The 16,802-nt window shown below is 33.8% G+C and overlaps 1 protein-coding gene across 1 annotated transcript in view; it reads right to left on the minus strand.

Moving 5' to 3' along the window:
- Window positions 1-334: 334 nt before the first annotated feature.
- The window catches only part of HFM1 (HFM1, ATP-dependent DNA helicase homolog (S. cerevisiae)), a gene marked incomplete at its 5' end in the record, with an annotated part of 91,488 nt that continues 75,020 nt past the window's right edge, over window positions 335-16,802 (minus strand). Inside the window, 7 exons of the mRNA XM_008589732.1 lie at window positions 335-1,289; window positions 2,174-2,325; window positions 2,415-2,511; window positions 5,746-5,836; window positions 7,219-7,464; window positions 13,819-13,916; window positions 14,849-14,928. Of these exons, the coding sequence (XP_008587954.1) occupies window positions 1,220-1,289; window positions 2,174-2,325; window positions 2,415-2,511; window positions 5,746-5,836; window positions 7,219-7,464; window positions 13,819-13,916; window positions 14,849-14,928 (834 nt within the window). The remainder of the gene's footprint in view (window positions 1,290-2,173; window positions 2,326-2,414; window positions 2,512-5,745; window positions 5,837-7,218; window positions 7,465-13,818; window positions 13,917-14,848; window positions 14,929-16,802) is intronic.

Below are 16,802 nucleotides of genomic sequence, written 5' to 3' on the forward strand. Positions count from 1 at the left end.
CCGTGAACTTTTTGAAGTATCTTCTCTACCAGAATGTAAAGTAAGCTCCATGACAGCAGAAACAGTGTTTTTTTTTAATGCTTTGCAGTACCAAGTACAGTGCTTTTATCAGAATAAGTCATGTTGAATTAAATTGCTATTTCTTTAGTATCAAAGTCTATGTATGCAAGATGAGCAGATTGTAGTGCACCAATTTTTCATTTTAATGGTATATAAGGACCTTTAAAGATTGTAGCATGATTGATTCAGATGCAGAAACATATCAATTGTAAAGTGGACTAAAATAAAGGAACTGGTTGCCCTTATTTTTTAACACAGAAACAAAGCCTCTTAATTTTGTTCAAGCTTTTTACATAAGTTTAATACATACGGTGCCTCATAAATGTTTACAAATAATAACAGTAACAATTTTATCTGGAAGTATCTCTTCTTTTTTTCTCTTACCTCTAAGGTTTTTATGCTTAAAGAAAAAAATATTTTCTAAAATTTCTTAAGTGGGCTTCAACTTCACACAGTATCTACAAGTAAATTAGATAATAATAAACATTGCTTAGGGTGCCTATATACTACTTATCAATAAATAAATTTGAGATATAATTCATTAAAAAATTATATAAAAATATCTTTTTGCTATAGTAAAAGTCAACATAACAAAGTTTTAGAATTCACAACACAGAAGAACAAGCTAAACAAAAACAACAATATATACTGATTAACATTTCATTTATTGGTGGTCAAAGTTAGATAACAACAGGTTCAAAAAGCCATTGGATTCTTAAAAATCTTTAGTAAAACAAAATACATGAGAACAATATTAGTGAATAATTCATACAATAAATAGATTCACTGACAACATTACTTTGCTTTCACAGAATACCTTTCTTGTTAAGAAAATATAAAAATAAAAATTTAAATTGGTTCCTGTCAAATTCCAATCAAAATCCAATTAATAACCAAATAATTTCTAAGTGCAACTTAATTATCAGTTTATTGAAACAAAGCTACTGTAAAAGTGCTTCTCAAGAAATTAGAATATAATAGAAAATAAATCAGTCCATATATTTTGTTGCAAAAAAGTCAACAAAACTAATCAAATTCAAGAGAAAACAACAATTGTCTAACAATTATGAACTATTTTTTTAAAATAAAAAACATTTTATGATTAGGTGTCTTTATACTTTGTCTTATTAATGTAAGAAGTATTTTTTGTTTGTTTGTTTCAGAAGATACCATCAAATATTTCCCGAAAAGACTTTATTTCATCAGCTTCATCATCAGGATTATACCTACTGGGGGCAAAACAAATGTAAAAATAACTATTTTTGTAGCACCATCTATTTAAAAATACACAATAATGTAATACTAAAGACAACATAGATAAACTTGAAGATTGCTGTGAGGTTAATACAGCAAATGAACCTTTAGGAAGTCTATGGGGGAAAATAAGACTTGGTGAACTGTAAAAGGTAGGAACTAAGTCTCTTAGGTATTTCTTTAAACATATTGGAAAGTAATGTCATTTAATAAGAGTGTGACCCTTCAAGAATGAGAGAGAAACTGCTACAGAGTTTCCCTTTCTAAAATGACCAGCAGTTGAGACACTGATTAGTTTTAATTTAACTTTTTCATTGAACCTGTTTGACTAAAACACAATTTAAGCTTTGAAAAATTAGCTGGTCTCATTTGGATTTCTCCAGTGACTTTACACTTTATACAATTAACATACTGTATTCAAATCAGTTAAAGTAAGTTTATCAACTCAATATAATGTTTTAATTAATAGCGTCAAAAATAGGTTTTCAAAAACTGAGACATTTGATGTTTGAATATCTTAAGAGCTTAGCTCATCAGGGGTCCAAAATGTCAATGTCTTTAGTAAATAAAATATTTAGGTTCTGATCTTTAAAATGAAGCCAGGAAAAATAAATGCTGAATTTCTCTGTAAAAAGTTTTTATTGATGTAATCTTGATATGTCTTTAAAGAGTTCTTACCTGGGGCCGGCCCGTGGCTCACTTGGGAGAGTGCGGTGCTGATAACACCAAGGCCCCGAGTTCGGATCCCACATAGGGATGGCCGGTTCGCTCACTGGCTGAGCGTGGTGCTGACAACACCAAGTCAAGGGTTAAGATCCCCTTACCGGTCATCTTTTTTTAAAAAAAAAAGAGTTCTTACCTGAAGTCAATTTCTTTTTTATATTCACTGTCGCTAATAAAAAAATCCACTTTCTTAAAATTTAAAGAATTTGATATTTTTTCACAGTGAGTAAAGTGTATTTTCTCAATCACTGGTGACAGACTTTGCTGTTTTTTTCCTTGTAAATGGACCTATATTTTGAGATAAAAAATAGCAATCATTGAAAGTTAAAGCATTGGAGCAAAATTTAAAAGAAAAGCAAAGAAGTGTTTCTTCTTACAATATTTGCATTTCCAGCTTGTTGAAGTAATTTTGTCATGGAAGATGCACCGAACTTGGACATAGCAGAATCTGGCTTCTCATGTGATGAGACAAAACTGAAAATTAAAATTAATTGTTTGTAAAATATGGCAAAGAAGAAAAATGAACCATTCTAATTTGGTTCAATAGTTGTACTTTTGGTAACACGATTAAAGTTTATCATATTTATCACACACAAAAAATTGATGCTATATTTCTTATACTCATGGAGAACTTCGTATATTTCCTTTCCTTTAGAACAAATCACAAGTTATATATTCCAAATTAGGTAAGAATACTGTTTTTAAGGGACTACAAAATAATTATTCAACAATTTTCTTTAAAATTGAGTCTCGGCTGGCTGGTTAGCTTAGTTGGTTAGAGTGCAGTGTTACAACACCAAGGTTAAGGGTTCATTCAGATCCCTGTACCAGCCAGCCACCAAAAATAAATAAATAAAATAAAATAGTCTTATGCTTAATTGTCCATCACCTATATGTCTGTGAATCTTTTCTAAATTCCACTTTCTTAACTGTTAATCTCCTTTCCCTATTCTGGTCTCACTGTAGATAGACATCTCTAGTTATTTGCTTATCTCTAGGTATTTGCTAGAATTCACCCTTAATTTCCTGCATTAAATTCATTCATTAAAATACATTTATTATTCACTACCATATGTCAGATATTGTACTAGAAGCTGGATATAAAATGGTAAACAAACCCTCAGGGAGTTATCGTCTAGTGGAGGAGCAGACAATGAATAAAAATAAATATACACATAATTACAGATCCTGAAGTTATATAAAGGAAATGAACTGGGTAATATCATAGGAAATAACAGTGTGGAGTCTTAAACCCATTTTTAAAAGACAGTCATCAGTGCATCTCTGAGGAGGTGACAATTTAAGCTGACACTTAAAGGCTAAAATGTAACAGCCATGCAAGGAGCAATGAGCAGTGGGTGGGAGTATGGGAGAATCACATATACTGATAGTATTGGATCTTTTTGTACTTGATTAACAAATATTACATATATGTGGCTAAGGAATAAAATAGTAAAAAGAGTGTAAAAGGAAAAGCAAGTCTCCCTTCCATCCCAGATTCTTGGGTCCTCCAGAAACTGGTCCTGATACCAGTTTCTCAGAGGCTTCTTATTAGGATCCATTTTTAAACCCACTTATCTTCTGTTAGTCACTTCCAAATTCTTTCAAAATTATTTGCAGTTTTTTAAAGGTGTGCAAAAAGTTGTTCATGTGCCTTGTTATCTTCCTACTTTTGACTTATTATTTTGGCTTCTCTACACAGTTTTTTTGTACTTTGAGACTTATATTGTTTATTCTGCATAACTCAGACTTAGAACAAATGAATGGAAGTAATGAAAAGACAAATTTTAGGCAGATATAATAAAGCTATTGAATAGTCTGAGAGATCCAAACACAGAAGAAGCATTTTTGGAGTGAATGAGCTCCTGGTCACCGGAGAAGTCTTGGTAGAGATGGCATGATTACTTGCCAGTGATGTTGAATGGTGATTCAAGGATCCAGTGGTGTGGAGACTAACTGACACTTTAAGTCCCTTTTGCTCTGGAATTCTCTGAAATCTGTGATTCTGTGATGCTGATACCAATGATCAGTAAAATGACTAAATCATAGCAAAAATTCCAAAAGATATCACAAATTTAGTATTTTTTTAAAGCAGAGAAATAAATAATCCTTAATTAGTGGATTGGACACTGAATAAAAAGCTGTCAGTATTTCTCCTGTTTGGAAACATTTTAGCTTTGGCTACAATTTCTCTCCCTTGATTTCTTTTTTTTTTTTTTTTCCTTTTTTTGTCTTTTTTCGTGTCCAGCAACGGATCGCAACCCTCAGTGTCGCACCCGTACCGGACTGGGACCGGCAACAGGATCGCAACCCTCAGTGTTGCACCCGCACCTCACTCAGCCAGTGAGCGGGAACCAGTCTGTATGTGGGATCCGAACCCTCAGCGGGAGCGCCGCCACGCTCCCAAGCGGCGCACTGTAGCAGTGAGCCACCGGGCCGGCCCTCTCTCCCTTGATTTCTAATCAAGCCCAATATTTCCAAATGCATTTTACATTTCTGCAAAGGTACTTCAAATTGAATATTTCTAATATTATTGTTTTCTTTTCCAAATCTCTAATATTTCCTATATCCTCAGATAACATCTCCATCTACCCAGTTGCCATTTACTCTTTCCTCTTCAACTATAATATCCTATCAACTGCCAAATTGAATCTGCTTTATCTCTAAAATGTTTTAAACTCCAATCCTACCTCTCTGTTTTTATCACCTCTGTCCCAGTTTAGGCCTCATCACAGTTTACCCTTCTCATTGACCACCATACCTCTGGTGGTCCCACGTTCTATAATTCACTCCACATATTTCCACTAGAATGATTTTTTCCTGAACAAATTTCTTTCCCTGTGCTTAAATATCTTGGATGGCTCCTCAATGTCTACCATGGAGGTCGGAAACTAGAGGCCCCTAGTCTACATGTGGCCTACAGACGACATCATCATCATCATTATTTTTATTATTTGGAGAGGGGATGCTGCAGAGTATATCACATTTTTTTGAATTAGCTGTCAACATGTAAAAATCATGAGATACATAAAATTTCAGATTCTTAACTTTGCTTGAAGAATCAGAGTAGTTAACAACACTAGACTCACCTTTCCTGCATAGCAACGACTGGTTGATGCTGAGTAGTGATTGTTGCCTTTAGATGGGACACTGTACAGTTGGCCTTGGCCCCCCAAATCCTAAAGGCAGTTGAGTTTATGACCCTGACCTACTAGATACAGTACAGGTGTCTAAGCATAACATTCAAGGACCTTAAAATCAGACCATGGCAATCTCAGCCTTAATGCTAAGGCCACATATACATACCACACTTTACTGATTCTTGAGCATGGGATACCTTATCAAGCCTTATCCCTTTACAGATGCTTCTTTATACCTGGAATGCCTATCCACCTCCTTTCTACTTGTCAAACCCTTATTCGGTTTTCAAGTTTTATAAAAATGAATATTTCTGGTCCCAGAGACCATGATTCAGTAAGTTTAATATGGGGGCCAAGAATATGCATTTATAATACGCACCTGTAGGTGATTTTGATGCAGGTGGCTTGACAACAGCACTTTGAGAAATATACCTCTAAGATTAAAAGAGTTTAGAGTGGCTAATACCCTATAGCCTCTCCGACATCTAATGACTTGATCCCCAGCTCCAATTATGTGTCAAAAGGATATAAAGTCATAAGTATTATAAATCAAAGTTCTAAAACTTACCTGTTTGACATTTCTGTTTGGAATTTGCTTTTTGACTCTTGGAGGGGTAATTTACTTCCCCTGGTACTTGAACTCAAAGTATTTCCAAATCCTATGTAAAGAGATAACATTTTGAAATAAAATGCCAGAAAATAGCTGAAGAAAGCTTTTCACAAGTTCTATAAGGGCTCTCTCCAACAGATATGATTTAGTTAAGGAAGAAATGAATAATTCTTCTCAATAACCAAATTTGATTTGCATAGAGAAATAAGGGCACAAAGCTAAGGAAGCAAAATTCAAAACACATAAGTTAGTTTATTAGTCACTACGTTAAAAGGTCTTCAATCCACCATTACTTATATATTTATTTTTTAATTCCTCCAAATAATCAAGTAAAACTTCATTCAATATTTTCAATGGTCTGCATGTAATTATTTAAAGTGGCCTATGCATAGGGGAAAATGGCATTAATTGAGACTGATTTTCCAAGTGACAAAGCTATGCCCTCATAGGTTACTTCAAAGGATCAGTACACATTGCCTATTAACTTGCAGTAGACAATGACATTTGATCTTGAGGTAGGAATTGGCAGTTGTCCAGTGATATAGAAAAGTGTGCCTAATGACCACATATCATGGATACTTTCCTGGCCTATTTTGTGAAGGTGGTCAAATCCTGTTCTTTCTGGAAGGTAATTCTTAGTGCTCTGAAACAATAATATTTTAAATTTTAATTGCTTCCCTTGAAAGATTAAAAAAAAGAGAGAGTATTAAGAGGCAACTATATTGTGGGAACAGGAGTGAGAAGGCTGAGGGACTGATTTTTTTCTGTTAGCCCTCATGGGAGAGAGTATCCCCATTTGCTATCTTGTCATACACTTACCAAAATTTTCAATTCTCTGTTTTAGTGAGATAGAGTAAATTCACCTGTAACTCAAAGAACTAAGTCATACTATTTGGGGATTGTATATGAATTAAATATAATTCCCAATACAGGAGGAACTAATCCTTCCTTATTTATTTATTTATACCTGAAAAGAAAGTATTTCAACTTTATTAGAAATAAAGGTTATTTTATTTTCTTTGCACGCAGATGAATACTTTTAAAAATGCAGTATTTTTGTCCTCCACAAATATTAACAGACCAAGTATAATCTTAGAATGGAGAGCAGGATAGTCTGTTTCATGCGGGAAAATTCAATAAACAATCTGAATTTGAATAGGGTCTTTAACAAGAGAGAGAAGCAAGAGAATAGAAAAAGCTCATTTGCTCTATCATCATCATGGAATAATCCTGACCTCTGTCCTTAAGGTAGAAAATGCTCTTTGTGGAAGGGTCACATTTTCAGTTTTGCTAAAAATTATGATCTTAACAAACCAAATCTAATTAAACAAGCACACAAAAAAAGGCAAAGAAAATTAGTACCAGGAGCTGAAATGAAAAATATTCAAAGAATTTCTAAAGAAATTATTTCTGGCTAAAATACAATTTTACCTGATGTTTTTGTCTTCTCAGTATCAGTTGAAAAGTCAGTAACTTCTATTAAGTTTTCATCATCAAAATCATCCCAAATTTCATTTCCCAACTCAAAGTTCACATTCAAAACTTCTGAAAATGAAGGGCTGCTTTTATCTGCATCTGTCAAATTTTGGTTTCTGGATACATGAAGATTTCTGTTGAACAGCATTGTTTGAAGGGCTTTCTCATTTGAAGTTGTAGGACAATTCCATCTAGAAAAATCTGTTATGTGTATGTATAAAAGAGTATAAGTACATTTTAACCACTAGCATCATTACCTGTTGATATATCAAATACGTCTCTCAACTACTAAACAGAGTTCTTGAGAAGTAGTTTTCAAAAGCGTTGTGTCAAGAATTGCTGGATATTTTGTTCAGTCAATTTTATTTACTGTATTACATATACTGATAGTTGCACTAAATTTAATTTTCAGTAGACTTTTTTAGACAATTAATTCTTCCTCTTAATTCTCATATGAGAATAACTCTACTTCAAGAATGGATTACAATAGCTTCTAAAATGGTCTTCATCCTCCAGCTCTTCTCCCTACAAGTTAATTTTGAGTATTGTTATGAAATACATTTGTCCAAAATATATTATTTTTATCCTACTAAAAAATTCTCAGTGTTATTCATTGTTGTTAGCCTGGGTTTACAGCCAAACTACCTCGGTGAAAATTCTACTTCTCTCATTTATTAGTTATATGATCATAGACTAGTAATTCAATCTCCCTTAGCCTAGTTTTCTCCTCTGCAAAATGGAAATAATAACAGTACCTACCTCAAAAGATTGTTATGGGGACTAAATGCCTTTACTTGTACAGTTTTCACATAGTAGTGTACTAATAAATATTTAATAACAGCCTCTCCAAAAAATGCATACATATGTATACATACATGTTTACTATAAACTTTACTAATGTAAACAATGTGTAGCACACCATTTACAAATAATAATAAAATATACAACAATACAGCTTGCTTAACTGTAAATCCCATATATCTAATTGATTCTCACCTAATGTTTTCATTGAGTTTTGCCACTTTTCTATCTGTAGTCAACCTATGGTTGCAACTGATAAATAAGTGTAGTTCTCACATGAATGTTGTTTAATATTTTTGCTGACTTTAACAAGTAAGATGAAACTAAAACAACAAAGACGTATGTTTGAACTTCACTCGTTCATCATAGACTTAAGCAATGTCTTTACTGAATTAGATACTAGTTTTCAAACACTAAAAGAATATCCCCTCAATTTTTTGTGTCATTCACAATGTAATGGCAACAGACACAGCACACTGTTAAAATTAATCTATACCATTGACATTTTATCCATCACTTTCTTAAGTCTAAACAATAAATAAAATAATAAATCAAACCCTGATTGGTGGTGTTTGCTAATTCCCATGGTATAAATACTCCCACCATAACTAATCTCAAGCTACTAATGTGACATCACTGAGTGAGAAGGTGGGATGAAATGTACAGTAGCACCCCATTATTTAGTATTTCCACCATATAGATAAATAACATTAAGAACACAGATAATAATACAATGTAGTAGAATAATTAGAAAGTGATGAGTTTTCAGCATTTTTTGCCTTTGTTTTTAACATAATTTATTTAATTTAAAGTTTATATAATTAAAATTGTATTAGTGGCTGAAAGATTCCTGAAAATTTAACAATCATCTGTCATAAGCCAGTGTGAGATTGCTTTAGTACATCCCTGAGTTTCCTTCACTTTATATATCTTCTATCCTCTTTTTCACCTATCCAAATCCTACTTTATCCTTCAACTGTACCTACAAATATAATTCACATTATTCTACTTTTGTACATTGATACACACACACACACACACAAAATATGATATGTACTAAAAATGGAAGTAGGTACGAAGTGCAATGGAAATGCAGAGGAAAGAGGACCTAAAACTGCAAAGGGAGTCAGACACCCCTAAGGTGATAACACAGGAAGAAATAGTAGGAAATTGAGCTTGATAGAGCTGTGGTTGTAAAGAAAGCAAGAAGGAAAGGCAAGATATTCCACGAAGGGAGAATAGCATGTACAAGACACAGCAATATGAGAGACCAGAAAAATTGGGGGAACTGTAAGTTTTCAGGATTTCTGGAGCATATAGTAGAAAGAGAAGGCTGGGCCCATTGAGGCTGCACAGGCAGTTAAGCTCCAGATCACGCTGAAACTCATTTGCCATGTTAAGGAGATTCTTTTTTCTTATAGGCAAAGGATAACTATTGAAGATGTTTTAGCAAAAGGTTTACATTATCAGATATGGCTGTTAGATCACTCAGAATAGTTATGGATTTGAGGATGAGACTGGAAGCAGAGGGAAAAGTAAGAAAGTTATTGCAATAAATGAGAGACAAGGGCTAGACAGTTAGCTGGCTTGGTTACAGCATGGTGTTGACAACGACAAGGTCAAGGGTTCAGATCCTGGTACTGGCCAGCTGGCAAAAACAAAAAAATGAAAAAAAATAAATGAGAGATAATGAATACTTAAGCTAGAGTACCAACAGAAAGAATAGAGAGGGAAGAACAGATACGAGAGATGTGTAGGAGGCAAAATAATTAGGATTTGGTGATTAATTACATATGAGATGAGGCATTTAGGAATTTTTTTTTTTTTTTGCCTTTAGCAGCTTAGAAAGAGGGTTCATTCGCTGAGCTAAGTGAAAAGGAACAGTATGAGGTATCTAGAAGATAGAAAGAGTTCAGGTATGAACATGTTAACTTTTAGGTGGATATGTCCAGGAAGGTAATTATATAGGTGAATTTGGAGTTAGAAAGATCTAGATGGGAGATACAGATTTAGAAATCATCACAATATAGTTAGTGATCGAAGACATGGGCTTGGGCAATATTGTCTAGGAAAAGTTTTTAAAGTGAGAAAGAGAGAGAGAAAAAAGAAAGAAGAGAGAGAGAAAGAATAAAGAAAGAGAGAGAGAGAGAAAGAAAGAAAGAAAGAAAGAAAGAAAGAAAGAAAGAAAGAAAGAAAGAAAGAAAGAAAGAAAGAAAGAAAGAAAGAAAGAAAGAAAAGAAAAGAAAGAAAGAGAAAGAAGAAAGAAAGAACATAAGTTGAACTTTTAGGAGAGAACATAACAGGCTACTAGAGGTGGGAAAGGGGGAGAGGGAGGGGGAGAGAAAAAGCTGAGAAAATTGGTTAATGGACACAAAACAGCTAGTTAGGAAAAATAAGTTCTATTGATGTATAGTTGAGCTAGGCATCTATTATTAACATTGATTTACTGCATGCTATCAAATGGCTAGAAGAGAGGAAATTGAATATCCTCAACACAAAGAAATGATTATGTTCTCTAATGATGAATATGCTAATTATCTAGCTTTCATCATCTCACATTGTACACAGGTATTGATACTCAACTCTGTAGCCCACAAATATGCAAAATCAATTACTTTTCAATAAAAAAATAAATTTAAAAAGTTTTTAAAGGAAGAAGAATAAAGCAACAAAAAACCCAAAAAGAATCCTTTTACAACATCAGCAGGAAGAGAAGCACAAACAATCTGAGAAGTAGCAGCAGAACCAATAGAAATGGTTTAATTGAAACCAAAGGAGAGATTTCCAAAAGGAAGTTAAGACCAGAAGTGTCAAATGCTGCAGAGGTCAAGAGAATAAAAGTTGAAACAAATTCACTGAATTCAACACTTAGCAGATCACTAAATGGCCTGAACAAAAGCAATTTCAAAGGAACAATGGAGAGAGAACCAAAATTTTAATGAATGAAGAGTGACTAGGATGTGAGGATGTGAACATACTGAGTGTAAATTGCTCTTTCTAGAATTTTTGTTCTTGTCTGCCTGGCATGCTTTTCCTTCTTTTAATAGGAGTATTCCTCTTTTCCTTTGAGGGAACTGCCTGCACCATTCCATGTGATCCTGGTAAGGCCATCATTCATGATACTCTGCCTTCCTTGGGTCCCAGGCTATAGGGATTGATCAAGGGATGAACACATGACTCAAATGAGGACAGTTAGCATAAACTCTGGTCTGCCAAAGCTAACAGGGAAGCCTATCTTTTCTACTGAGGCTGCTAAACTGGGAATATGTGAGTTAGGGATATCCACCTTGTAAGAAAGCCTGTTTAAAAAACAAAGCCAATTAGCAATCTTTTAGGTATAACTAAAAGATTAGGAGAAAGCCAAAGGCATGATGAAATCATTTGAGTGGCTGGATCTAGCCAAGATTAAAGCCAGATGGATGTCCATACTTTTCAGTTTACATGAGTAATTGGTTACCTTTTTTTGTGCTTAAGTCAATTTGAGTAGTATTTTTATCACTTAAAATCAAAAAGATCATTACCAGCTAGATGGAGACATGGAGCTAAAGAAGGAAGAGGCTGGAGCATATTTATATGCTGAAGGGAAAGAGACAATAGAGAAGAGAGAATGAAAATATGGTAGTGAGGAAAGGATTGGTCTCCTAAAGTCCCAGGAAGTGAGAATTGGATAGAATTAAGGTTACAGGTAGAGAGATAAACCTAGAATAGAAGAAAAAGTATTTCTTTTTAGACAAATAGAGGATTAAAGATGGGTGCAGAGATAAAGAAATATATAGTCAAGGCAGGGAAGTAGAAAGTTGAAAGAGTTCATATACTATAAGTTCCATTTTAAATTCTCTATTGATAACTAAAAGTCAATTTAATTTTATAGAAATGGCATTGAACTGGGAATCAAGAGATATGAAATCTATTTCTGGACCTGCCATTAATTAGATATGTAATTTTGGACAAGTCATTTAATCTCTAGGAGTCTTGTCTTCTTTCTCTATAAAATGAGAAATTGCACAAAGGTCCCTTTCAATTTAAATTTTATGATTCAACATACTTTCTCATAATTTCTGATATTTTTTATTCTTTACTTCTTGAAACTAGAATACAAATGATAAAAATTGCCATGCTTTCCTTCAAACATTCTCAAAAGCAGTATTTGAATACATTTAAAGCACGTTTTGCCACCAAAGAGTAATGTGTGAAAAATATAATAAATATACCCAACTACTACTACTAATAGTACCAGATACTATGCTAAGAGATTTACATACATCATCTCATTTAATCCTAAAATCCCTAAAATATAACCAGATGAGGGAATTGAGACAAAGTGGTTAAGTACTATGAAAGGTTACAATAAATGGCAGAGCTAGGACCTCTAGACCTAGGCAGACTGATTCCAGATCCTGTAAGCTACTATACTATACAGCTCCTTCTTAAAAAAAATTAAAAATAAATAAAGTTGCCCACTCAGTAAAAAAGGAATATAGGTATTATTGGGAGTTTAAATATCTAGATGGGATTTTCATATCATATTATAAATTGGATTTAGAATAGTGGGTGAGAAAGAAATGAAAGTCGGAAAACTGTAAATAGAACACAAAAATACAACACAAAATTGGAAGGAAAAACTCTGGTATGGAGAAGGGCAAGGAATAGAGCAGTAGTATAAGGAAGGAATAAGTTAGAGGGCTATAGGTTAAAGGGAGATAAAAATAAGAACATTGATAATTTTATATCTCCTATCCACTTTGTAATGATATTCAGACTTTGAACAAGTTGGACAAATGCTGTGATTCTCCAGGTGAGAATAGAAGACTTTTCTGGATCTCATTTTGGGCCTAATGTCTGCATAGTGTCCTAAGAACTCCAGTCCTTGCCTCCCTATGATCTTACATTATGACCAGAGGAAGCATAAAGTGACAGTACTAAAAAAGAGTGGCAACAGAAGCTAACGCCAAACACATGAAATTATTTTCATAAAACCTCAAGCTTACCACTTCTACTTACAGCCATTTGAACAAACAACTCAATGGTGAGGATTTTTTCTCACATTTTAACAGACTTTTAATAGCATTATCCAGGGAAATGATGCTATTAATGGCAGTATCCCAAGTTAATGATAAACCAAGCACAGTGTTGAAGGATTAAACGCATTATCTCATTAATTTAATGACAGAAACAGATAAAAAGCAAGTCTAGATTACTCACCAGCTATACCCCACAATCTAGGTTATATTCTCATATTCTCATAGAAATTTTAAGAATTTTAAATCTCTCCAGTTTAAGAACTGGAGAGATATTTAAAGTTACCCAATTCAATCCCTTGTTTTAAAGAAAGACTAAGGCCCAAAGAGGTTAAATAATTTTCCCAAGGTCACAAAGCTATTTTGTAAAACTAGACTAATTTTACAAAGTTATTTTAAATAATTCTAAAAATGTATGAGAGTAATAGTTCAGCATTTCATTACTCTGTATACCCAAGGATCCCTTATTTTCTCATTTGTTCCTCATATTATCTTTAAATTAAAAGTCAACACTATGTAATGAAGAGATTTTTTAAAGAAAAAAATCTATGACATAGCAAGACCATATGGAATAAAAGACCCAAGAATTCAAAATTGGCTCAATAACCCAAGAGAAAAATGTTGCCACATTAATAATAATTTCAGATGCTGGTTTTTCAATAACATTACTGTCAATCCAAAGTAATGATAAAGCATATTTCTTCTCAAGTCAATATCCATGGTAATTTACCTTTACCTTGATATTCAGATGGTTCTTGTTGAACTTTTCCACATATTTCATGCTGTTGCCACTGCTCCTTTACAGGCAATTCAGGTATGTTTAAATATTCTAGCCTTTATAAAGAAAGCCATAAAAATGTTAAAGAAAATATTAAAATTAATCTGGCTTTGAAAACTACTTCTTCGTATAAATGAAAAAAAAATATGGCTTCTCTACTCAACACTTCTATTATAAACTATACCCAGCCTGTTTAGTAAAGTATAAAAACAGGCATTTAATGAGAGCAACCAATACTTAGTAATCTTTATATACATCAAATAAATATTTGCTATCTGTGTACAGCCTTTAAAAATCTATTGCTAATGCTACTTTCAGTTATATAACAAAAGCTCGGATCTCTAGTAGTAGTACTGTCATCTATTCTGATTGATCAGTTCCTGTTGTTAAATATATTAAGTGTTGTCTCTGCATATATTCATAGAGTACCCTTATCTAGAAGGGAAATTACATATACTATTGTCTTCTAGGCATCATGATACAGGAAAAGAACACTGAGTTACCATCCAAGGCCTTCTGCTTACTAACTGGAAATGGAGCTTTGGTTTTTTACATCTATAAAATGGGATAAAAATACTTTGTTTTATGAACCGGTTGTTGTTAAGGCCAAAAGAAATAATGCACAAAAGTGTAATTTATATATCTGAGGTATTATTAATATGAAATGAGCCCTTGAATGGAAAGGTTAGACTTTGCACACCAATTATTTCCCTTTTAAGAGTATACTTGTTACTTAGTTTAGAAAGCAGAGAGAAACTGAGGGGAAAGAGATGATTTAATGACTTAAAGTATTCTATAACCATAGAGTTCCAAATAAATTTAGGATATGAAAGATAATGAAACTCATGATGTCATTGCCTCATTATGAAAGTAAATGATTACTATGATCTGAGGGTAGCCAGGGACCACCTTACCCTGAATAAGTGGTTATCTGGAGAAAGAGTTTACGACAAATATTTTACCTTAGATATTAACATTCTATTTGTACCTTGATATACTGGGAAGGGAAGGTTTTGGAGTAAAACCAAACTCTTTAAGGTCCACACTTTGAGATTTATCCATCTGTATCTATTAATGAAAAAAAAAATACAAGTTTAACCATCAATTTCACATCAAGACCTTTTAACAAGTGAGCCAAACAGCAAAATTCCTGCTGGTGCATAAAGTCAAAAAATCGATAAATTAGGACAAGTCAGATCTCCTCAGGACCTTCTTAAATGTTGGCATTCTTCATGGTTCTTTACTAGACCTTCTCTTCTCACTCTACAGGTTCTCAAAGATCTCATTTACTCCTGTGGCTTCAATTATCATCCACATGTGAATGACTCTGAAATCTATATTTCTAGCTTAGTTCTCTCTCCTGATTTTCAAACAGTTGTATCCAACATCTTTGTCTAGATATCTTGCAGGTTTCTAAATTCAGTATTTCCCAATCTGTACTCCACTTGCTTTTCCACTATAGTTCCTACCTAATAAGGCCCACTTTTCTCCCAGTGCTCAAGACAGAAAGCTAGGCATCACTTTGACTACTCCTTCTACTTCACTCTGAGTATCAAGGTAGTTGATTCTACCTGTGAAAAATATTTTAAACCCAGCCACTTCTGTCCATTGCTGCTGCCATTACCCTAGACTAGGCCATCATTTTGTTTAGATTATTGCAAAACCACCTAATGTGTCCCTGTGTTCTTATTCTATCATCTTCTAATCCCTTCTCTACACTGCAGCCAGAGTGAACTTTATAAAATGCAATTCTGATCATGTCTCTGATCAAAACCCTTCAGTGGCTTCCCCATCTTCCAGGATGAAGTCTAAGTCCTTAAAATGGCAAAAAGGTCTGCATGATCTTGCTCCTACTTACCTCTTCAGCCTCATCTCTCTCTATTCCTCTACTTGTAATTCATTTCCTTTAGATATTTCTCTTTATCACCTCTGGACCTTTGCATATTCTCTATGTCTGGAATATTTCTCTATCCCTCCCCACCCCCATTCTGGTGCCCACTCCTCCATACTTGGCTTATCCTTTGGGTCTCAATCACATTTATTAGGAATCCTTTCCTGGCCTATTGAATGAGTATTGAGTACACTTTCTATCTAAACTCAAGTATCTTATACTTCTGACACAGAATCATTCATCACACTATATTGAAAAGGCCTGTTCACTTATTTGTATTCTTCAGTGAAGTATAAATTCTATGTGGATTGGGAATAAAGCTATCTTATTTATCACTATATGAGTATATTAGCACCTCGGCTTATTCTTGGTGCTTCATGAATATGGAAGGAAAGAAGGAAGAATACAGAAGCAAAAAAGGAAAGGAAGGAAGGAAAGGAGGGAGGGAGAGTGGGAGGGAAAGAGGAAAACTTGTGCTAATAAAAAACTATTATCTCTGAGAAGGTGGGGCCATTTCAAACCTCATGCCTCTCCCTGTTTGCCAACATTCACCTTCTTTCAGCCTTATGATGTAGAATCTTCATTCTTATAAAAGCTCTAGAAAAGAGCTTTCCTAGAATATGATGACTTAGGCTTAAGATAATGCTAATAACTAGACTATCAACCAGTAGGAACTCTCATTTCTTTATCACGTGGAAGGGAGGCTCTTGCTCAGTACTCATCTAGGTGCAAGAATGAAAATCAAATTCAGACTTCCCAGCCCAGTTCAGCACAGATGGAGCCAGGAAAGGGCAAGAGGGTCTAGTTTCAGTTGCTGAGCCACGCCAAGCTACATATCCTTCTCCTTTTCCCTCTTCTCTGGTTAAGGACAAAAAAAAAAAAAAAAAAAAAAAAAAAAAAAGGCTAATGAGGGATGGGCTACATAACTATGTTCTAAAAGTACATTTATAGATGGATTACAAATAATGATCATATTCCTAGTCAAGCCCACAAGTAATTCTAAAGTATACTGTGAATACCTACCTAATTGACACACAGAACAACGAATATT

This window comes from Galeopterus variegatus, unplaced genomic scaffold (genome assembly GCF_000696425.1).
Source record: "Galeopterus variegatus unplaced genomic scaffold, G_variegatus-3.0.2 Scaffold5621, whole genome shotgun sequence".
Taxonomy (NCBI): Eukaryota; Metazoa; Chordata; class Mammalia; order Dermoptera; family Cynocephalidae; genus Galeopterus; species Galeopterus variegatus.